General features: G+C 39.7%; 1 protein-coding gene across 1 annotated transcript in view; it reads right to left on the bottom strand.

Annotated features, from left to right (window-relative positions):
* Positions 1-23,329, bottom strand: part of PBX1 (PBX homeobox 1) — a 354,301-nt gene that overhangs the window by 61,443 nt on the left and 269,529 nt on the right. Inside the window, 1 exon segment of the mRNA XM_056815471.1 lies at positions 8,344-8,588. Within this exon segment, the coding sequence (XP_056671449.1) occupies positions 8,344-8,588 (245 nt within the window).

Below are 23,329 nucleotides of genomic sequence, written 5' to 3'. Positions count from 1 at the left end.
TATCCCTATTTTACAGATAAGGAAACTAAAGAAGGTAGTGATTTAGTGATTTTTTCCTAGCTTGTAAGTGTCTAGAGCTGAACTTAGATATTTCTGACTCAAGATCCAAGGTTCCATCTATTGTGCCACTTAGCTTATATCAAAAAATATTTACTACACAAATAAATTTTTAGTATGGACTTTTGAGTGGTAAGAGATTAATTTTTTTAATTTCCCTCTGATTATTGTCATCATGAATTTTAAAATAATCATTTAGGAAAAATCCATTTATCAGATATTCTTCTATGAGTCACAAAGAAAAAAAAGAAAATAGCTCCAGTCCTCAAGGGGGGGCTTGCAGTCCATCGGGGGGAATCAATATGCACCCAAAGAGGACAAATTAGGTGTGTGTGTGTCTGTGTGTGTGTGTAATAAATACAATATACCTAGCCCCTGCAAAAGTAGGAAAGGAGGTGGTAGTAGCACCAAGACCTTCTGTAATGAACAAAATAATGCCAATGGAAGTCTTCAGAAGATACGTCCTGTATAGAATTACCCCATATTGAAACAAAGCCTGATTCAGGGTTTGGTTCCCACCTTCCTCCAAAGCAGTGATAGTGGTACCTAATGATGTCACTACCCTTGGGAATTGGGGGGGGGGGGTAAGAGAATCAAACAAGAACTGTCAGTTGGATCTTTTCATACAGACATGGCCAAAAATTATGGCAGCATTTTTACTCTCACAGCCCTTCTTCCCAGAAAACAAGATCCTCTGAAAAACTGTTGAGAAATAGAGAAGATACAGGCAGGCAGGCCATTTACCAAGTGGCTTGTTAAATAACTCACCTGCATTTTTGAATTTATGATGTTGAACAACATTAGTGTTATGGATCAGCTCTTGGGCATCCAACAACACATTATGATCCAAGTGGACCATCTGAAGACATGGTCAACTGAGTCAATTCAACCATTTATTTTCAAGGATATCTAGATGGCACAATGGATAGAATGCTGAGCCTAGAGTCAGGAAGACTCTTCTTGAGTTCAAATCCAGCTTGACAAGTTACTTAAACCTGTTTGTCTCAGTTTCCCCTTCTGTAAAATGAGTTGGAGAAGGGAATAGCAAATGACTCCATTATCTTTGCCAAGAAAATTCCACAAGGGGTACAGAAAAGTCAAATAGGACTGAAAAATTACTAAAGAACAACAAAAACTATATGCAAAGCACTGCGATGAGTGCTGGGGATACAAAGACAAAAAGTAAACTGTCCCTTTCCTCAGGAAGCTTACATTTTATTAAATTAATGAATCAGCAAGCATTTATTAAGTCTCAGGCCCTGTGCTAGAAGTGAGTGATGCAATCACTAGGGAAATAATCACTAATCAAAAAATTCTGACAGTCTGACATGGATAATAAGGACATAATTAGAATAGTAGAACAAATAGAAATAAAGATAAAATGGTTTAAGAGAAAGGGAACCAGCAGTGATGGGTATCAGGAAAGTTTTCCTATAAGAAGTTTACTTGAGTTGTGTCCTTATCATTAAGGAGTTCACTCGTTAACAGGTTTTAAATGATTGAAGCAGACCCCATCACAGGGAAGTACCTAATGGGACTGCCTCCCCAGGTGTCTATAAATGAAAATCATGAAGGTAGGGCATTTTGTAAACTGTACAGTGAGTCAGCAATGTAAATTATTGCTATTTTTAGAAGAATGGCTTTTCAAAGAAATAGGCATTAGCATAAGAATGGTGTAGAGAATTTAAATGTAGAAGCTGGCCAGCTCTAGTTGCTGGCAAAAGGTACTTAAATATGTATATTATATTATTATGTATTAAATATAATATACATATTTCCAATCTAATCAATACTTGGCATTGGACAAATAGGAACAGCATCCCCTCATGCTCACAGCAATTTGCTGCAAAATGGGAATTGAAAACAAAGGTCAGGTTGAAGGTCTAAATGCTCAGCAATATGACTTCTGACCTAACCAAGAAAATGAAACCTCTCTCTAAGGTCACTGTTGAGTTGTCATCTTCTTTGACCTTTTTTTGTAGCCTTTTGCCAAAACTGCTGGGCAGCCTCTCCTTCTTGATATACTTTCCTTTCTTTGCTTCTGACTTATCCTTTGTCTTATGGTCTACCTGTCTGAGTTTTCCTTAGTTTTCTTCCAGATACATCTTCTTCCCAGCCATCCAACATGGGTATTCTTTAACCATCTATCTTCATCTCATCTCTTCTCTCTTTCTTTTCCCATTGGTGATTTCAGTGACTCCCTTGGCTTTGATGATCTTCTTTTTGCAAATGACTCCTAAATCCACACATCCAATTCCAACATTTCTCTGGTGCTTCAGCACATTGACAATTGTATCCTTGATGTCTCTACTTAAAGGTCCTGTTAACACCTCAAACTCAACAGGACTCAAAATGAACTCATTACCATTACCTCTGAAATAACCCATCCCTCCCAAATGTCCTATTTCTTTTCATGATACAACCATTCTCTTAATCACCTAGGCTTAAAACTTCAAAGCCATCTTTGACTATTTCCTCTCTTTCAAACCCAACAGTCACACAGATTTTAAATCTCATCAATTCTACCTCTACAATAATTCCACTCCATTTCCTTCACACTACCATGATCTTAGTCTAGACTCTCATCACCTTTTACTACTGTTTTTTAAATCTAACTGGTCTTCCAGACTTCAGTCTTTCCTCCTCTCCAACTCATCCTTCATATGACTTCCAAAATAACTTTCCTAATCTATGAATCTAGATCATTCTTTGGCTCAGAAACTTCCAAAACAAAGACTGGCTAGATAAATGTAAATTCCTTAGCCTAATATTAGAGACACTCAACAATCTGATTATATCCTGCCTTTCTAAATTTATTTCATGTTTGCCTTTAGAACCTTATTTTCCAGGCAAATTATACTGAGTAGTTGTTTAATCTTGGAGTTCACTCTCCTGTCTGCCCCTCTCCATCCCATGCCTTACAAGACCTTCTTTAACTTTGCTCCCTGAAATTCTTCTCTTCTGTCAGAGCTCAACTCAGTTATTACCTCCATCAAGTTTTTCTTCACATGGAAGTCTTCTTTCCATCTTCAAATTTTCTTGCCATACCTTGTCTTCGCTCATCCTTTGCCACTATCATATTCTAATATGTTCTAGTCTGTCCCCCCATTGCTGTAAGTTCCCTTAAGGAAGAAACCATAAAATTTCTCATCCCTGTATTTCCAGCATCTAACAAATAAATTGAACAAGTATTAAGTGTTAGCGCCATTTGAACTATTTGCTTATAAATGAATTAGGTGAACATTAGGTTCTGATTCCCTATTTCAGTTCTGGTCTATATTTTATACTCTGAAGACCATTCTACTTAAGGGTAAAAAGGAAGCAAAGAATAGATGTAAAGTTTTCTCAAGTGTTATTTCTTCTTCATCGATTAGACTTTTTCCATCCTTGGCAAGCATCAGTCCCATCACTTCCTGGTTCTTGCTCCCCCTCATAGATAAAAAGCATTTTCTTTCTTTCTTTCTTTCTTTCTTTCTTTCTTTCTTTCTTTCTTTCTTTCTTTCTTTCTTTCTGTCTGTCTGTCTTTCTGTCTGTCTGTCTGTCTTTCTTTCTGATTTTCTTTCTGTCTTTCTGTCTTTCTTTCTTTCTTTCTTTCTTTCTTTCTTTCTTTCTTTCTTTCTTTCTTTCTTTCTGTCTTTCTTTCTTTTTTTTGTAATGAAAGCTTTGTATTGCTACAACTCTTCCATACCTTCTTTTAAATATGAGTTTTTTCTCTCATCTTTAGTACATGTATTTTACAAATTAATTAGTGAGCTCCCCATTCAATCACATTAATCTCTTTAGACCCCTGCCTTTCCATCATGGAGGTAGTTATTGAACAATGAGGTAATTTTAATCATATGGTGGGCTAACAAAGAGTGGAGACAGGATTTTTTTCTTAAGGAAAAAGGAGATTAGAAGTGAGTTCCCCAACAATTCCATGTTTAGGACAAAGTATGTGCACCAACCAACATGAATTTCCCCAAAAGAAAACAGAAGAAAACCCTTGAAAAATCAAAGCAGAAGAATCCTGAAAATGGTTCTTAAGGGGCCAGAGATTGGAGTTGCAGGACTCTAGGGGTTAGTTTCTAGGCCCCAGTTCCCCCTGAACCTTTTTTAAACTGTTCCCCATTCATCTCCTGGTTTTCATCCATATCCTCATAATGTTGTTGCATAAAGCATTCCTTCCCTCTTGGGCTAATTTCCTTTGCCAAAATTTAGGGGAAAGGAACCCATAATTCTCTCTTTCAAATTCTTAGAAATCTACTCCCTCCCACCCCCCCCAAAGCCAGAGTACAGATCAGACAATATCCAGATTTTCCCCTCTTATTTATCATTAATTTCTAGATGAAATTAAATGGTTGCTTCTTCCTCAAATTTCCTATCATTTCATTCTTGGCAAACAATTCCTTCCTGTGAACAGAACCAAAATGAAAAATAGTAATTTCATTCATGTCTTCAACTTTTGGAAGAATTAAATCACCATTGAGGCAAGTTAAGATTTTATTTATTCCTCTAGTTTTTGCAACAACCTAGCAGAAATCCAAATGCCTAAGATCTCCCAATGCTATTCCATTCTTTCTCAATGCCACATTTATTAACTACTTTTAGATTTCATCTATTTCAGCCTTCTGACTGGGCAATCTGTAGTATACTCCCAAAGAAATAATCTTCCAATTTCTGATTCATGATGAGAAAATAATATATTTTGGGCACTCAAGAGTATCAAAAGAATGTCTCTATATTCCACTCAAAACCATTCAGTCAACGGAGAAGTGTTACTGCCAGTGATGTCAGAAATTTGTAGCTTATTTTATCCCCAAGCATTCCTTGAGGCTCTAGGGAGATGTCTTTTAATCAACATTCTGTATTGTGTGGCAAAAATAAAAAGAAAATCTGCTCTTCTAAAAAGAAGTGAAAAACCTTTGTACTAATTTTCTCTCTTTTTTATATCCTAAAGGAAAATATCCTTCTTTGGGATGGAAAATTACAAGGGATTTTTTTTTCTCAAATTCAATTGATTTTTTGGGGGGGTACATATGCAAGAAGGACATTTTCAGAAAATCCATTTCAGGTTTAGCTGAGAGAGAATAAAGGTACTTTATCCACTTTAAATTTTAAAATATCTATTTCTATTTTAAATTTTAAAATTCCTATTAAGTTGTCTTTCATCCTAAAAAGAGATTGGCACTTTCTAGATGGCAGAAGATTTTTTACTTATGTCATTTTTTACCCTCTTTTGTCTTAAAAGCAAACAATCTCAATATGGATAATTAAAACAATGAAGAAAAAGAGTATAGGAAATTATGACAATATTATATTTTATGAGACCATAGAATTATAGGTTGAGGACCTTAGAGATTATTTAGTCCAATCCCTTTATTTTATGGATACTGAAACTGAGGACAGCAATTGTAACTTGTCAGAAGTGATGAAGATATTGAGGAGCAGAGGCAGGATTTAAATCCAAATTTCCAGCCATTTCTACTACACCACTGATGCCTTTGAATGTGTTAACAAAACTGTCATTTGAAAGGCTATATAACTGATGTTCTCCTAGTACATTAGATCTGCTTATGTTTCTTAGAGTATTCTGTATTCGATCAATAAATTCATTGGGCCAATGGAATCTTTTTTTTTTTTTTTTTTTTTAAAAACCCTTACCTTCCGTCTTGGAGTCAATACTGTGTATTGGCTCCAAGGCAGAAAGAGTGGTAAGGGCTAGGCAATGGGGGTCAAGTGACTTGCCCAGGGTCACACAGCTGGGAAGTGTCTGAGGCCAGATTTGAACCTAGGACCTCCCGTCTCTAGGCCTGGCTCTCAATCCACTGAGCTACCCAGCTGCCCCCGGGCCAATGGAATCTTGATAAAATACTGAAGTCAGTAGATAAAGATGGTACCCGGAGTAGAGGATTGGTTATAACAATGGAAGAGATTCACAATATAACTTTACATTAGACAAAGAATTATAAACTTAGAGCTGGAAAGGACATTAGAGATCATCTAGTCTAACTCTTTCATTTTACAAAGAAGGAAAATGAGATTCATATATGGGAATTGGCTTGAGCAGTCAAAGAGGTCGAAAGGATACCATACCAAGATGACTCTATAGGAATTAGCCTTCAGTCAGTAATAGCAACCATAGTCAGGTGTAATGGTACTTGCTACTACTTGGAAGACTGAGGTTGGTAGATCCCTTGAGTTGCAGAGTTATGAGCTACCATGGGGTGAGAACCAATTAAGTATCAAGAGTAAGACTGGCACCAATATATGGCAAGCTCCTAGGTGCAGGAGATTAGTAGAAGAATGGAACCAAGCTGTCTAAAAATGGCAGGCTGAATCTACTATGCCAATCAGTGGTGGGATAAGGCCAATAAGTAGCTGCTACCTCTAGACTGAGTGAGTTCCCATAAGCACCAAGAAGTATTCATGTTTATAGAGTGCTTTACAGGTTAAGATATGATTTTCTCACAACAATCCACAGAGTATGTATAGGACTCAATGATTAACCCCATTTTATTTTATTCTGTTGGAAATTTTTAATTAGTTAATTTTAAGTATTTTTTCAAGAATACAGGAATCATGTTCTTTCCTTCCCTTCCCCACACTCCCCCTCCCATAGCCGACTGCAATTCCACTGGGTTTTACATGTTTAATCCCATTTTAGAGATGAGGCAAAGTTAATCGACTTGCCCCAATAACAAAGAAGTAGAGCTAGGACTAGAACTCATATTTCCTAACTCCAAATCCAGTGCCCTTTTCATGGTATGACACAATTTACACGTACTCATGAATAATAAATATTTTTGCAATATGGAAAGAGTATTTTAGATTAAGGCCTTCATTGTACCATGAATTAGAATCCACTTTACTACATACACAATCCTGAAATATTAGGGGAAATGGACTCGGGAGGAATGAACAAATTGCCCTGAATTAAAATAAGTATGTTCTTCAAAATCAGATAGAATATAAGATGAGGTTTAGGTCCTAGAAGGAACCTCAGAGGTCATCCAGCCACCCACCCCTTATTATATAGATGAGAAAATTGGGGATCATGGTGGTCAAATGACCTAGTCAATGTCACCCAGGTGGCACTGGTAAACTTGCTGGTAAACTCTTGGGTCCACTACAGTTATTTTCATTATACTATAGGAACTACATTCACAAATACAAGTGTTTTCTATGTAAAAAACAAAAACAAAACTACCTCCAGTTTGATGGCAGTGGGATTGGGTAGGGAGGGAGAGGCTATCCTTTCCCATGCCTTGGATCAATCACTTTGAACAAATTTTAAACTATCACTAGTCTGACTTGATTGGCATAAGACAGGTTACTACTGTGGTCTTTGTTTCTCAGAGATGTGACTTTGGTAGAGGGAAGGAAGTGAGCAGCAGAGCAGATGATCTAAGCATAGTTTGCTAGCTAGGGGAGTGGGACCTCGGACCCCTATCCCTAAGCCATGTTATCATAGATGATCAGAATTGGAAATGTCCTCAGATGTCATCTAGTGTGATTGGCACCTGAATAGAATTTTTCTATTCAGTTCCTTGGACGTCCAGGAGATCACATCAGTCAATACTTAAAGAAATGAGTTCAGACCCTTCATTGGAAGGTCACATATTGGAGCTGAAACTTAACTACTTGGGCCATGTGATAAGATGAGACTCACTGGAAAAGAACCTGATGCTGGGAAAGACTGAAGGCAAGAGAAGAAGGGGATGGACAGAGGATGACATGGATAGATAGTGTCATAGACAGAAACAACAAACATGAACTTGGATAGATTTTGAGAGATGGTGGAAGAGAGGAGGACGTGCCATGCTTTCCATGGGGTCATGAAGTATCCCACATGGCTGAATGAACAATAAAAAAAGGAGGCAGAAGTATGGTATCATGGAAGGATCCTTGGTCATGGAGTCGGTGCAGTTGGGTTTGGTTTCTTACACTAACTAACCCAATATCTGGCAGTTAGCAATAACTTAATAAGTGCAGTTTGCCTGCCTGTCTGGAGAGTTCCTTCATGCCCTAATATGCTGCGATTTCATGATGTTTAAACTCAGTTTAGAAGACCCAATAATCAAGGATTTTCTATCCCTTCCTGCTCTGGGGAGATTTTCATTCTTTTGGCATTTTTCTTTCCAGGGAGTCAAGGATCTGCTCTCAGCCTCCTAATTCCCTGATGAGGATGAGGAGTTTTTGTTCCCTTGATCCTATGTGAGATGTCTGGCCCACGTTTTTACCCTTTGACTTCTCTCCTATCGACCTCTAAATGTACCAGAGATGCAAGTGAGTGGCTGAGGGTACCTGTTCATATTTCTCCAGTTCCGTATGGTAGATCTGTCGGATTTGTGAGAGTTTGGCTCGGTAGTCGGAATGCTCCACAGAGTTATCTGAGCCAGCTCCCCCAGATGCCGCTGCTGCCGCCGCCGCTGCCGCAGATCCTCCCCCCTTCTCAGGCCCTGCTACCCCCTCCGCCAACAGCATGTTGTCTAATCGCATCAGTTGGGGGTCCGTTGGCTCCTCTTCCTGGGCTCCTCGGATACTCAACACTGTAAGAAGACACACCAAAAGGGAAAAGATGAATAGGTTAACAGGGATTCGGTAACTCAGTGAAGACCTTAAGTAAGCCTGGAAGTTTTTAGTTCAAATCCCACCTTAGTTTACAAGTGATGATAAACATTTAATTTAATTTAATTAATGAGCATTTAATTTAATTTAATTAATTTAATGAAAGCTTGTAGTCCTGCCTTATTGTCTTGCCATAAAGGACCAAAAAAGGAAGCAAGTCACTGAATTTCTATCAGCATCAGTTTCCTGATCGGAAGTGCCTTAGCACACATTGGATGTGGTGAGGAATGAAGCTGCATGTACAAAGCACTCCTCAAATCTTAAAGTGCTTTATGTAAATGTTGGCAGTTATTAATCGTGAGCTCTTATTAATAGTAATTCCAGGAAAAGGTTGGTGTCATTAAACAACTAACTAAGAATATCAGCATCTTAGAAATGGCCAGTGTACAAAGAAAGAAACGAGCCTTAGAGCATGTGTGCATTCCCCCTTCCTATCAATTTCTCTCGTATCTGAATGCCTTCCAATGTTCATTTCAAGAAACAGTTCTACTTAAATAAGGCCACCTGCCTCAGTTTCCTCATCTGTAAATTTTTTTTTACAGGAGCAATACTAGCACCTACTTCATAGGGTTGTGAGGATAGAATGAGAATTGTTGGGAAGTGCTTAGTGCAGTACCTGGCACATAGTAAGCACTATAGAAAATGTTAACTGTGATTACGATTCAGAACTTTATTTAAACTTTCTGCTAAATTTTAACTTCATTTAGGAGCAAAAAGTAAGGTACCTGCCATAGGGTAAATATTTAATGAATGCTCACTGCCTTGTTTTGTTGACATAAGGGACCAAAAATGGAAACAGGGAGTGAGAGAAAGAAGTAACAAAAGACAGCTTGAGAGGGGTAGCTAGCTGTGTGGTTCAGTGGATTGGAGGTCCTGGGGTTGAAATCTGATTCCAGACACTTCTTAGTTGTGGGACCCTGGGCAAATCACTTAATCTCAATCGTTTAGCCCTTATGGCTCTTATGTCATAGAACCAACACACAGTATTGATTCTAGGATGGAAGGAAAGGGTTAAAAAAAGACATCCTTGTTACTTCTTACCCTGAACTGTGAACAGGCACAGAAAAGAGTATCTTCCCTAGAGAAAGGACCTGAACTTTAACTAGGTTATGAATTGCAAAACATAAGAAGGTGTCATGGGTTGCAATCAGCACTGATGGAGGGAATACCCATGTCAACGAGATTGCTTATTTCACAACTATTAAGAGTCTTTTTATATAAAATTTATATATTATGTATATAATTTACATAAAAATGAAATTTTTATAAAAAATTTCCAACTCTACAATGACTCAAATGGAGTCACTCAAATAATGCACAAGGAATCTCAGCATAGTGAGTAGTCTGCCCCCATTTCCTGACGGTGGAAGCAAGATCTCCTTGTGCAAGCCACTTTTCACAATAAAAGAATTCAGGGGGAAAAAACAGAGTTCTGGGGCAAAAGGGGGTTCTGGGGGAGAGTCATGATCCTATGTAATACAATCCTAATAAGGCTTTCCATTTCTCCAAATTTCTCATATTGTGATTTCTAGTGGCATGACAAAATTCCATTATATTCATATGTTACAGTATATTCAGATATTACCCAATGTTTAAAAAAAAGGGAAAAAAGACTTTTTTTTTTGGTCTAGGAAAGTGCTGCCATGAATACTGCAAGATCTATATCTTCCCCTTTATTTTATGTGCAACTTGCATACAACATGCCTTAAACCATAGCTTTCGTGTAGTAACCAAATTCTTATTAAGAGATGCACAGGAATAGATTATACGATGAGAAAATGAGGGTTGTTCATTTGTTTCAGAAGGAGAGAGAAATAGGAGAAAGGTAGAGGAGGAGAGAGAGAGAGAGAGAGAGAGAGAGAGAGAGAGAGAGAGAGAGAGAGAGAGAGAGAGAGAGAGAGACTATAATAAGCCAGCTTTTAAGTTTCTAGGAGGAGGATGGCTAGAGTCCAAATTATCCAGTGTATTTTGGGGTAATGAGCTGGGGATCCAGGGATAGGATGGCTGCTATTTCCAGGTCACGCTGGAAAAATCACAAAAGTATTTGAGGGGTAGCATACATCTGTTGAGCCCTAAAAGGTTCCTTCCAATTCTATGTATCTCTAAAGCCTAAAAAGGTCATCTCCACAAGACTATCCCTGAGAAAATAGATGTGAACCCAATGGGAAGAGAAACTGAGCTATTTCAGGCATTACATCATTTAAAGGACCAGGCTGACTACAACTGTTCACACATGCTCCCTGCTTATAATGGAAGGGGGTCGGGGAAGACCTTAGGCAATTCTTCTCTTTCACTTATTTTAAAGGAAAAGAGAGCAGTGACCTTGTCCATCTGGAAGGGAAAGGAAGGAGGTAAGACACAGACAATAACTGCCAACTGACAAAGAACCATGGAAAAGAGAAACATCAAGAAATCCATGAGACTCAAGAGTATGTAAAAAATATCTTCCCTCCCAGACGCACAAACACTCACAGGCATTCAGCAGTAGTTCCCTCTTCCTCTCTCCTCTGGACAAGTTTTCAGCAGCAATGGCAGTGAAGCCTTTATTTCTAATGGAGAGTTCTTAGGATTTTTTCTATTTTTTTTAAAGGAAGGAAACCCAGAAAAAGTCTTGAAAACTTTTTTGTGTGAGTTAAGGGAGAAAAGAAGTAAAGGATGCCTGAAAAAAGTACGATTCAAAAGGAGCATCACAGAATTCTAAACAGCCTACAGCCAGAAGGGATCTTTGAGTTTTACCTATTCTAGTTATATTGTTTTATTGATGAGGAGACTGAGGTCCAGAGAGGTTATATGTTTTTCCCAAAGTCACACAGAAAGTATATGGTACAAAAAAAAAAAGTAACTGACTGGCAGATGCAGGCTACCAATATAAATAATCTGGTGGCAGTCTGCCATGCCACACTGGCCCAACCAAAGTGATGAATGGTCAAGTCCTCATGTTCCACTGGTTTCCATAAAATGTCCAAAGAATGTAAGAAAAAGCTCCTTCCCTTTCTTGTTGGGTGGACCCCCTATGGGGAATTTTATGGGAAATCTAGATTAAAAGTCACAAAGGATGGATTGCCATGATGGTTTGTAATCTGCATTGTTGCAGGTACCAATGAAACAGATTAAACCATGTATTCATTGGGGTGCTATGAAAATGGTACCTTTTAACAATATTTCATACATGTATTCTAGTTGATTGCATTCACTCACTAGCATTTCTAACATCCTATGGTGAATTAATACTTAAATATTTTCTCTTAAAAAGCAATTGAATATCATTCACCATTTACTGAATATTAATCCTTAAAACTAAGGGAAAAAAATGGAATCAAGCCCAAACACTTGGCATCAGAGCACAACAATCCCTTGTCACTCTATGCTAATGATTTGTTCAAGGAGGAGGACTTCTGTTTACATGGTTTATTGGTATTTCTTTTTTCTTAGTAAATGTTAATTTGCTTTAAATAATGAAAAATCTGCTGGATAGTAAATAGCATTAATAAGAAAGTTTCCAAGACCAGACCAAATATCCTTTAAATTCAGGCATCAGTGTAAACACAGAAACAAGGATGGAATGATGCCCAGGGTTCACCTTACACAGAAACATGTATCTCTGCAAAATTCTCTCAGCTGCCGTAGCTTTTAAAAGTCTATTCTATATTAACTCTATTTCATTGTTCAGGTTGGGAAAAGAAAAAACCTCTGGCAACCAAAAAAAAAAAAAGCCAAATAGCTGTGAAATCCTCATTTTAGGGCTCACCCAAACAAATATAAAAAACTTTTGGGTTCATTAGATTTTATTTCTTTTAAAATTCTACCAATAAGACATTGGCCTGCTAGAATCTTAATGTCCTGTAGCACAATTTGTCTGCATCCATATTCAGAATCCAGAATAAGAAAATGGCAAAATGCAGAGATGAAATGGAATCCAAAGAAAGTAAAAGAACAAAAACAGGCAGAAAAGTAAAATAAAATTTAAGAAAAGATCTCAGCCATCTACCAAATTTAAGAAATCCTAATGAAAAGAAAAAAAAATAAGTAAGAAATGGATATGGAAATATGCAGGTTTTTTAAAAGGTTAGAGACAATCTAAATAAGAAAAGGCCTTTTTTTTTTAAATTTTAGAAAGAATTGCCTGGCTCTGATGTTCATGGAATAGGTGCTTGTGTGTAATGGCTGCATAAAAGGCATTACATGTACACACATACATACAGAATGAGCTGAAGCCAAATATACCAAGAGAAAAGTGGGGACTGGGCTTCCTTGACACTGAATCAGTTCGGCTAGTCAGTGAAAAAAAAAATCCTCCCCACATTAAATAAATAAATGAAAAGGGTGATGTGTCTAAGCAGATCTGATATCACCTATTTATTGCTGGAAGCTTGCACTCTGGCGAGGAGGAGACAAAATGATTATTTAAAAGCTCCTTTTTATCTCTACAGCACCATGCAAGACTCAAATGAACCTTTCGCCAGGACACCAGAGATGTTAGCATTCATCCTCCAAGATCCAATTTCAACCAGCGGAGCTGTTACCTAATCCAGAAACCATCACATATGATCAGGACCCTGCGCCCCTGATGAGCCCCACTGGCACCTCCCCCCCCTGGACCGCATCCCCTAATGCAACAGCTAGACCTGAAACAAGGTTGTTAAAGGAACAAGTCCTCTGTTTGTGCAGTACCTACGGGCTCTGGGGTGAAGAATCACCTACATTTCCTTTTTTTCTTTATTAGCCAACTCCGGTGAATTCAGTGGCGTTGCTCTGGAATCAGCCACGAAAGCATGGACCCGGCTGAGTCCCGGTCCTGGAGGAGGAGAGGCTCCCTGTCCTGAAGACTGTCCTGGGGTGCTGCAGCATCCCCCCCGCCCGCCCCGTCCACAGGGGATCTTTTGTCAGGACAAGTGTTCAATTTAAACAGAGATGGTGGCTGGCCCTTTGGAAGGCAGCTGTTTATTGCTACAGCCTGGATCTCCATGCCAGCCCTTCTGGAGGACTTGTAAGAGAAAGGGAATGTCACGCCAATGACAGCCAGGTCTCGCGACTGAGGAGCTGCTGCTTTTTTCACAGAAGGAGAAAAACAAACCAGACCCAAAGGCACATTCAGACTTCCAGGGAGAAGGCCTTGGTGCCGGTTTTGTCCTTGTCCTCTGCTCTAGAGAAGGGAAACACGTCCCGCCGATGTCCGCTAGAGGGAACTCTTTCTTCACCAAGGACCACGGGCTGTGCTAAGGGCGTGTGAGGGATGCTCAGGAGGATGTGTGTGTGCTGTGCATTGTTGGGGGGGACCGGAGTCTCCTGGCATGCACTGCTTTAAAAGCCTGTTCCTCACACCTGAGCTTCCCCAGGTAGGGCAGCTCTAAAGAAAAGGCTGCGGCTTCTCATTCCTGCTCAGCAGAGCGTCATTGTGGCAAAGTGCGATGGCTTGTGCTTCCCCCCTCCCCATGGAGCTGAGATACAAGCGCTAATATTCTTTGGGTCTCTTTGTTTGATGTTTAAGATTTTTAAAACAAGGTTGGGATGTTGTTGAGTCTCCTGGGCTCTAAAGGATCAAAAGCTCTTTCTGTCCTGAGACTCATCTTCCTACCTTTTGGATGCAAGCAAGTTTCTTTGAAAATAGAAATGACTGAGGATACACTAAGGCTTGGAAAAGTTCTCTGTCTCTCTCTGTCTCTGTCTCTCTCTGTCTCTGTCTCTCTTTCTCTCTCTCTCCATCTCTCTCCTCTCTCCCTTTGTCTCTGTCTCTTTCAGTTTCTCTGTCCATCTCCCTCTGTCTCTCTCTCCATCTATCTCCTCTCTCCCTTTGTCTCTTTCAGTTTGTTTGTCTGTCCGTCTCTGTCTCTCTCTCCTCTCTCTCTCTCTCTCTGTCTCCATCTCTCTCCTTTCTCCCTTTGTCTCTGTCTCTTTCAGTTTCTCTATGTCTGTCCATCTCCCTCTGTCTTTCTCCTCTCTCTGTCTCTCTCCCCCTCCCTATCTCTCTCCCTGCTGCTCTCTCCTCTCTATCTCTGTCTCTCTCTTCTCTGTCTCCCTCTCTGCCTGGCTGTCTGCTTGTCTTTCTCTCTCTTTCCTTTCCTCCTCTCCCCTCTCTTTCTCTTCTCTTTCCTCCCTCCTTTCCTTCCAATTTCCCCCCAAATGCCCTCACTTTCCCCAGATAAAGTGTGACATATATAGATATTACTGAATGAGAGGCACTGTGAAATCGGGTATCTTGGTTCAGGAGGGATATAGTGATAGCTTATGATTCCATTTGGCCAAATTGACCAGTGGTTTCCAAACCTCCCTCCCTTCCCATGCCCTGCATTTCACCAGACACTGATCAAATTCCTGGGGACCAGAAAGAGCACTTGGAATTAGGGAGTCCTTCAAGGTATGACACCTCAATCATGGTTGACACCTTGCTCTCTATTGCCCTGACATCCAATCAGCTGTCAATTTCTGTGAATTTTCCTCTCACAATGTTTCTACCATATGTCCCTTCCTTCCCACTCCCACAGCTACAACCTGATTTCAGGTCCCTCGTTACCTTATGTCTTGACTATCACTAACTGGTCACGTTTGCCTCTAGTCTCTCCTCTCATCTGTCCTGCATGGTGTCATTGGATTGGTTTGCCTAAAATACCATTTTGATTACTTTACTCCACTACTGAAAAATCCTTCTTATTGCCTACAGGCCAGATTTCTTAATTCTTTAATGCAGCATGAAAGACCTTCTGCTATCTGGCCCCAACCCATCTTTGCAGTCTTCCCTGCCTCTTTCTTACATAGTCCAGAGTATGATGTACTTGTTCTGAATATGCCTTGAATGCCCCTTTCTCTGGATCATTATCCGTCCCTTTCCCTACACCTAGAAAGACTCCTCCATATCCTCTTTCCACCTATCAAAATCCTACCTAACCTTCAAGACTGTGGTCAATAGCCTTCTCTATGAAACTTTCCTTGATTCTTCTATGAAGACCTCCAAAGAGCCTACTAGGGAAAAAATGATTTCTCCATCTTCTATAGCCCGACAACATTTATTATCTCCACCAGTCATATGGCAGGAATCCTGTACATGACCTTTTACTTGAACCTCTGAATATGAGTCCAAAGTGTCCCTCTGATAGGTATTGATTATGTGATCCTAGGCAAGTCACTAAGCACTCAAACTTGCTCTAGGCAAATCTCAAAAACTATTATTACAAGGAAGAAAAATTCCTCCCCTCTGAGTTACCCATATCAATGAAATCTCATGACCAATTGTTATCCTCATACACTATTCTAGTGCTAGGTAAGAAAGAAAAACTGGAAAAATAGACCTTTTCCTCAGGGAGCTTCCCTTCTACTTGGGGGATACACCTTGGGAACAGGTAACTGAAGGAGGAGGCAGTAGCCACAAATTCAGAAGCAAGGAGAGAAAAGTACTGTGATGAGACTCAGCCAGGAGATTTCACAGCAACTATGTGGAAACATACCTTTAATTTCCTTCTCGCAATAATGACTGCTCTGACCCCTCTTGCCCTTGTCTCACCCACTTTCTTTTATGTCCTGCATTTTTACTTCCATTCCCAAATAAGAAATATCTCTACGCCAGAGCCAAGAAGATTTAAATCTTTAGAACCAAAGGGTTCAAGTCAGTGACGAGGTCTAGCACTTCCCAATTTTATTGTCATCTATAGTCAAAGTAACACAACCAGGTGTTTTGAGGAAACATATTTCTTACTCTTTCTCGACAGTGATAAATATTCACCCCCTTTCAATCATCTATTTTCCATTTCTGTCAAATCGGGCAGATCAAAGTCTATTTTCCCCAGGAGATTGGGGACTTGAGCCAAGCACTACTAAAATTCTGAAATTCCACACTGAGATTTTGTGTGAATAACCTGAGGAGTATTTTGTCAGTGTTTCTTTTAAACAAGTCTCATTCTGATTCCCCTGTTCTGGTCATGATGCTGTCTAGATATAATGACCCACTTACACTTCCCACATCTCCTCCTTGATTGTCTCAAGGGATGTATGGGCGTGGATCCCATTCACACGTTTCCCAGCTTGGCACACTGAGTGTCCCTAGGCCAGCTGGCAGAGAGAATGCTAATGTACCAGGCAGCTAGCTCATTCCTCTCTGGATAAATGCCCATGTGCTAAGCAGAACATGGGGCTCTGGTCCTCACTGGCTCAGGTCTGGATTTGCTTCTTATTCACCTTAAAGTGTCTGGGTAGGAGTCCCATTGGCTGCTTCCTCCCACATGTATTCCAGAAAGAATTTGGAAAAGAAAGAAGGAAGCTCCATGGCTTTCTTGATTATACTATGGTAAGCTTCTCCAAATCAAGACAAGAAGCAATCACAGAGGAATGATGATGCCATCTTGAGACCATGGCACCATCAATTAACAATGACTCACTGAGTGTCCCTGTTACCTGTGGCATTATACTAAAATCCCTGCTTCAGGACAGGCCAAAGTAAAACTAATTGAAAATATTCTAGACAGTTTGGCAACTCCCAAATAGCTTTATGTACTATGAGACCCAAGATATTGTTGTTTCTGGAGCTATTGACTTCGGTCCCCAGTGGTGGGGAAATAGAATGCATAGGGTGAGCAGCCTAACTACTATCACCCCCAGAGAGGTAACCCTTTGTAAATCAATTTCATAGAGGTACTTTCTCTTCTAATGTCTAAATCCAAGGTTCTTTCCTGAACAATTATGATCATTGGTGCCCCTGTGTAGACCCATTGGGAGGACCTAGAAAACACAGAATTATAATATAATGTAATGTAATGTAATATAATGTAATGTAATGTAATGTAATGTAATGTAATGTAATGTAATGTAATGTAATGTAATGTAATATAATATAATGTAATATAATGTAATATAGTATAATATAGTATGGTATAGTATGATATGATATGATATGATATGATTGATATAATTAATATAATATAATATAATATAATATGATATGATATGATATGATATGATATGATATAATATATTATGCATCATATATTTATAATATAACATAACATTATATAATATAAATAAATAAATATTAATAAAATATAATATACATCATGTCATATATTTATAATATAATGTAATCTTTATATTTATTTATTTATATTTTATTATTATGTTATATTTTGTTATAATATAACATAATAATACAATGTAACATAATTAATATATAGAGAGAGGGAGAATATAATAAATATGGTGGCCATCTAGCTTAGCCCATATACTGCAACTTCTATAGTATAAAAGAAAGTCACTGTGTAGAAATGTATCTGGTTAGGGAAGGATCTATGGGGAAAGTAAAATCATATCAATGTTTTCCAAATGACACATTCAAAGTTTTGGACTGAAAAATAATTAATCTGAGCAGTGGACTGTAGGAAGAATAGAGGTGAAGGTAAGGAGAAAGTGGTATTCCTATGTGTTCCAGTTTTGCTAGTTAAAACTAGTTTTAAAAGATTTGTTTACTGAACCCCAGAATAATGAAATAAAGAGAACCCACACATATATCATCAACAAACGCTACTTTTTAAAATGTCCCCAGAAATCGATGGCAAAGTTTTTCCTTCCCCCCACTCTCTTTTCTCTTTCTCATCACTGCCCCTTGCTGCTACTCTCTCCCTCTTGCTCTTAATCATATAGGAGGATGCTGCCTCTAAAACCTGAAATCTCTCTCATTCTGACCATGTACACAGCTTGTGGCAACCCCCATTCCAGTCTTGCTGAGCTGGGAAGATTCACAGTTCTCCCTGCCCATCAGTGATTGCACATAAGGGCCAGAGTCCTTCTGGAAATCTGAAAAGCCCTTCTGGGAACTACTTAGCTCGGCTGAAATCTCACCTCATGTCAGACAAGCCAGCCTGGGAGTGATTTTTAATGATTGCTTTCAAATCTCTATAAAAAGAGAAAAAGTCAAAAGTAGGAAAGGGGCTCTCTTTATGTTCAAGGGTGATATTGAGACGAGGGGGATTCTAATGCTTCTCTCTCCACAACTGTGTTTGGGAGACCCCTGGGACTTTCTCCACCTGTTTCAAACATCCCTTTTGGGCTTTCCCTGCGGTCAATATAAGGTCTATTCTGGGCTCGGCCCTTCGCTAATGGGTGAAAGGACTGGAACAAAAGATAACACTTGGATTTTGATGAGTTTATATAATATGCCTCCAAGTCCTGTAGCCAATATGACTGTTCTAAGAACCTGTACACAATTGCTATTATTTTTTCCTCACCTTTTAATTTAATTATTTTATTCATTATGATTGTTTTTCTGGCTTGATTGGGGGTCTCTAACATTCACAGACTAGGCAATGTGGTTCAACAGACAGAGAGTCAATCTTGAAGCCAGAAGACTTCAGTTCAATCCCAGGGCTCTATAAGGTTACAGGAGGCAGAGAATATGCCAACGTGCATGGGTAAAGATCCTCTTCACCAGGGGTTCTTAACCTTTTCTGTGTCATATATCCCTTGGGGAGTTTGGTAAAGCCTGTTTTCCTCAAAATAATGCCTATATTTTGTTAATTAAATTTAATTAAACAAATTGCACAGGAATATAAAAGAAACCAATTTTATAGAGTGTTCTAAATGTCTTTAAGCTTTACTGGCTTAAAACGTACTAAGGCTTTGGGAATACCTTGTATTAAAAGAGTTTTCCTTTTTTTAAGTTCACAAAGGGATGGTTAGAAACTCTGCTTGAGGGGTAGCTGGGTGGCTCATTGGACAGAGCTCCAGGGCTGGAGACAGGCCAATTTAAATCCTTCTCTCCCTTCAAGGCTTGGCTTTGGTGTCCCTGATGCTCCCCAAAACTAATCACTGCTTCCTCAAATTTTTCATTAGGCCCCTTGGTTTTCTCCTTTGTCCGACATCTGCTTTGTGGATATCTCTTTGCTAGACTTCAATCCTGAGGGGCAGGGCCTATGCAATTTGCATCTTTGCATCCCCAGTGACCTGCATGTTATAGGAGCTTAATAAATGGTTTTAATTGATTATGATAAAACGTACCATTGGTTACACAGAGCCTTATCATTCACAGGGAATAAACCAAAATAAATTAAGCTAAATTCCTAAGTGTACCATTACTCTAAATTATTTTTTTTAACTACAATAATGTGCTCTCTTCCATCCCAACAGTTCACATGCAATAGAGCAGCCTTACTTTCCCAGGGAATTATTGGAGATAGAGAATACCACCACAGACACCCAAGAAGGAAGAAACCAAAGAACATAGATCAAAAGGAAGGTGGGCAAGTTAAAGCACAAAAAAAGTGGTCATTTGTCTTTAGGCAGATCCTGAATCAATGACTGACAGCTAAAAGTTTGATAGATTCAGAGTTGGAAGAGAACTTATATATGCTATATGGTCCAACACCCTCATTTTAGAGATGAGGAAAGAGATGCTGAGAGATGGAAAGTGACATTACATCATTGAAGGTGGTTCACTCGGCTAGTTAAAAGCCAGTATACAAAGTCCTCAGACCTCAAATCCAGCGTTCTTTTAACTGTCTTGCTGAATCAAGTGAAGATGGACTGACAGAGTCATGGAGTTGGATGAGGGGAGGCTGAAAACATGTCTAAGATGAAAAGAAAAAGGGACCTCTAGACCAGGTCATCAGGCAATTTATTGTCAAGTAGAGGCTGGAAAGAAATTAACCAGTCTGAAGAAAGAGAGTTAAAAAATAATTTATTCATTCATTAGCTCCTTGGGGGTAGAAAGATTCTGAAGGAAGAGAGACAGAGAGAGAGAGAGAGAGAGAGAGAGAGAGAGAGAGAGAGAGAGAGAGAGAGAGAGAGAGAGAGAAGGGAGGGAGAGAGAAGGGAGGGAGAAAGGAGAAAGGAAGAAAGAAAAGGTGTAGAGAAGGGATTTTAACTGGAAAAGAGAAAGCAACTTCTTTGTATAGTACCATGGGCTAGATATAGGAAGAAAATGCTAGATCCAAGCTAAGGAGAAAGGATGATCCTATTCAAGGTTTCATGACACATGACTGCCTAGAAATTGGTGGGATAGGGGAAGGAGAGAGAGGGAGGAAGGGGGAAAGGTGTAAAGAAAGGTCAATGAACCTGGAAGAAAAGAATTTACTGGATGGAAGAAGTTGAGTCATGGCAAATTAATGAGTGAGACTGTGTACCTTTAACCTCCTCACCCGAGTATCATTTGTATCCTGTAATTTCCTTTAACTCTAATATGAAGCAAGTTTTGCACCCTACCTTTTGCTGTTTGAGCTAATGTAGGGAAGGGCAGAGAAGAGAGACTGAAATTACTGTAGGAAATACAGGTGAATGGCTGATTTCCCAAGGGGAAGAGGTAAAATCCCTATTTGGCACTGGGAGTAGAGAGAACAGAGTAGAGGCAGAAGTCACCAGTGGCAGGATTCTGCTGAGCCTCTGTTTGCAGTTTACACAATTCCCCTTCACTCCACAGAAGACAATTAATCCTCCTCTTGCCTGGACCACCTTATAAAGAGGAGTGAGACTAAGAAGATTTGCACAGATTCCCCAGCACCACCTGAGAAGCCAGCTCACTGAGCATGCCCTAAGGGACATGGAGTCAGGATGTCCTCTTCACATGTAAAGACCAGTGAAAAAGAAGGATCTCCTCTCTCAGAAGAGGCCTTCCAAAAGCACCAAGCCCATCACTGCACAACACAACAGGTCAACGATTAGGGAGAATCATCCCATTGCCCAGAGTCTAGGAAAGACATGCAGGAAGATAAAACCTTTAGCGGACACAACCAAGTTATGGAAAATGTCAGCTCCACACTGGTAGACAGGATTAGTAATCACGTCTCCGAATAGTCAGAAATAACTCTGCATAGAGAACCAGGCAAAATTTTTGGCTTAATATGGGGTGGGGGGGTGGGGGGAGGATGTGAGAACTTGCCCTGTAGACCAGTATGGCAAACAATCTACTGTGGCCTCCCCATGCCCCCACTCTTGCCCCCTCTGTCTTGAGATGAAAGCTAATGGGTAACTCTAATTAACTTGATTGTCCCCCACTGCTGTACCTCCTCTGCCCCCCACACAGCCCCAAATGGGGCCAAGTGGCTGAAATCTTGAACAAATAAACACCTGGCACTCAAGAGGTTTAACTTTTCATGATCTTCAGAGCAAGCATTCAAATTCCATCCCAAGCAGAGCTTCTCGACTGCTGAATTGAGTTTCCAGGGGGACATTTTAAAGGAGAAGTAGATTTCAAGTAAATGATTGCAACTTATCGAAAATAATGTGCTACTTAGCGTCTGTGGCAAACATCCTGGCAAGAAGCAAAGGGAAGCGGCACTGGAGCAGATGGGAGCGATTAGGCTCTGATTTTCAGATGGGCTTTTTTTTTTGTCGTTGCCTCCACTGTGCTTAAGACATACTAGTGAAATCCTGGAGGAGGAGGCAAGAGGGCCTCACTCCCTTGACTGTTGCTTCTTTCTTTGTACAAGGCATTGGGTCTCTTAAAGCTCTCTGAAAATGAGGGACTCTGGATTACTAGAAATGTACTAGAGTCACCATCATCATCATCATCCACAGAAAACATCTATGAAATGGCACAAGGTGTTAGTGAATTAGAACAAGGGGAAGTGAGAGAGGGAGGGAGAGGAGTTGGGGGGGGGGAGAGACAGACAGAGACAGAGACAGAGACAGAGACAGAGACAGAGAGAGAAAAGGAAAGAGGAATGAGAGAGAAAAGGAGAGAGTGAAGGGGAGAGAGGAGAAAGAGAAAAGGAGAGAGAGAGAAGGGGGGAGAGAGAGAGAGAGAGAGAGAGAGAGAGAGAGAGAGAGAGAGAGAGAGAGAGAGAGAGAGAGAGAGAGAGAGAGAGAGAGAGAGAGAGAAGGAAAGAGAGAGGAATGAGAAAGAAAAGGAGAGAGTGAAGGGGGAGAGAGGAGAAAAGGAGAGAGAGAGAAGGGAGAAAGAGAGAGAGAGAGAGAGAGAGAGAGAGAGAGAGAGAGAGAGAGAATCTGTATTCCCCTGATCTTAGACCTTACTTCTTATATTTTTACCCAGGTTTATCTGAAGACTGAAGAGATAACTTCTCTTCCACTTTATGAACTGATATTCATAATTCTGACACTTCTGCCACCAGTGACCCTCTTTTCAAGTGGCTAATGTCAGACTCCCTTTCAAAGTTTTGCTGCTTTCCCAAAAGACGCTATGTGCTTACACATGTAGTTGGAGAGAGTATTTTCTCCCCAACATGACTAGGTTGTCACTACTGATGGAAACTGTTAAAGAGATCAAGCTTAGCACTCAGGTGGCTTCTATGTCTTCCATAAGAAGCTTTTCCCAATCCCTTTCATTTCTAGTGCCTTCTCTCTGATTTTATTTCCTATTTTTACTCTCTCTGTACATTATATATATATATATATATATATATATATATAGAGAGAGAGAGAGAGAGAGAGAGAGAGAGAGAGAGAGAGGAGATAACTGACTATCTATGGTCCTTTTTGGTGTCCCTAGAACTCAGTCCAGTGCCTGGCACATAGTAGTTATCTGATAAATATTAATTGACTGACTGGCTTAATGGATCCTTCCTTGAAGCAGGATGGAGGAGGGTCAGAATGGAGAGTGATAGAGCTAAGCAAACATAGATGGTCAAAAATCTATAAGAAAAGGCTCTTTGATCTTCAGGAGCCAAAGTTTTTGGCAATCTGTGGAGAGATGAGTGATCTAATCAGATGACTTAGGTGAGAGTCTAATTCT

Source organism: Monodelphis domestica, chromosome 2 (assembly GCF_027887165.1).
Source record: "Monodelphis domestica isolate mMonDom1 chromosome 2, mMonDom1.pri, whole genome shotgun sequence".
NCBI lineage: Eukaryota > Metazoa > Chordata > Mammalia > Didelphimorphia > Didelphidae > Monodelphis > Monodelphis domestica.
This window is presented reverse-complemented; position numbering and strand designations above follow the sequence as displayed.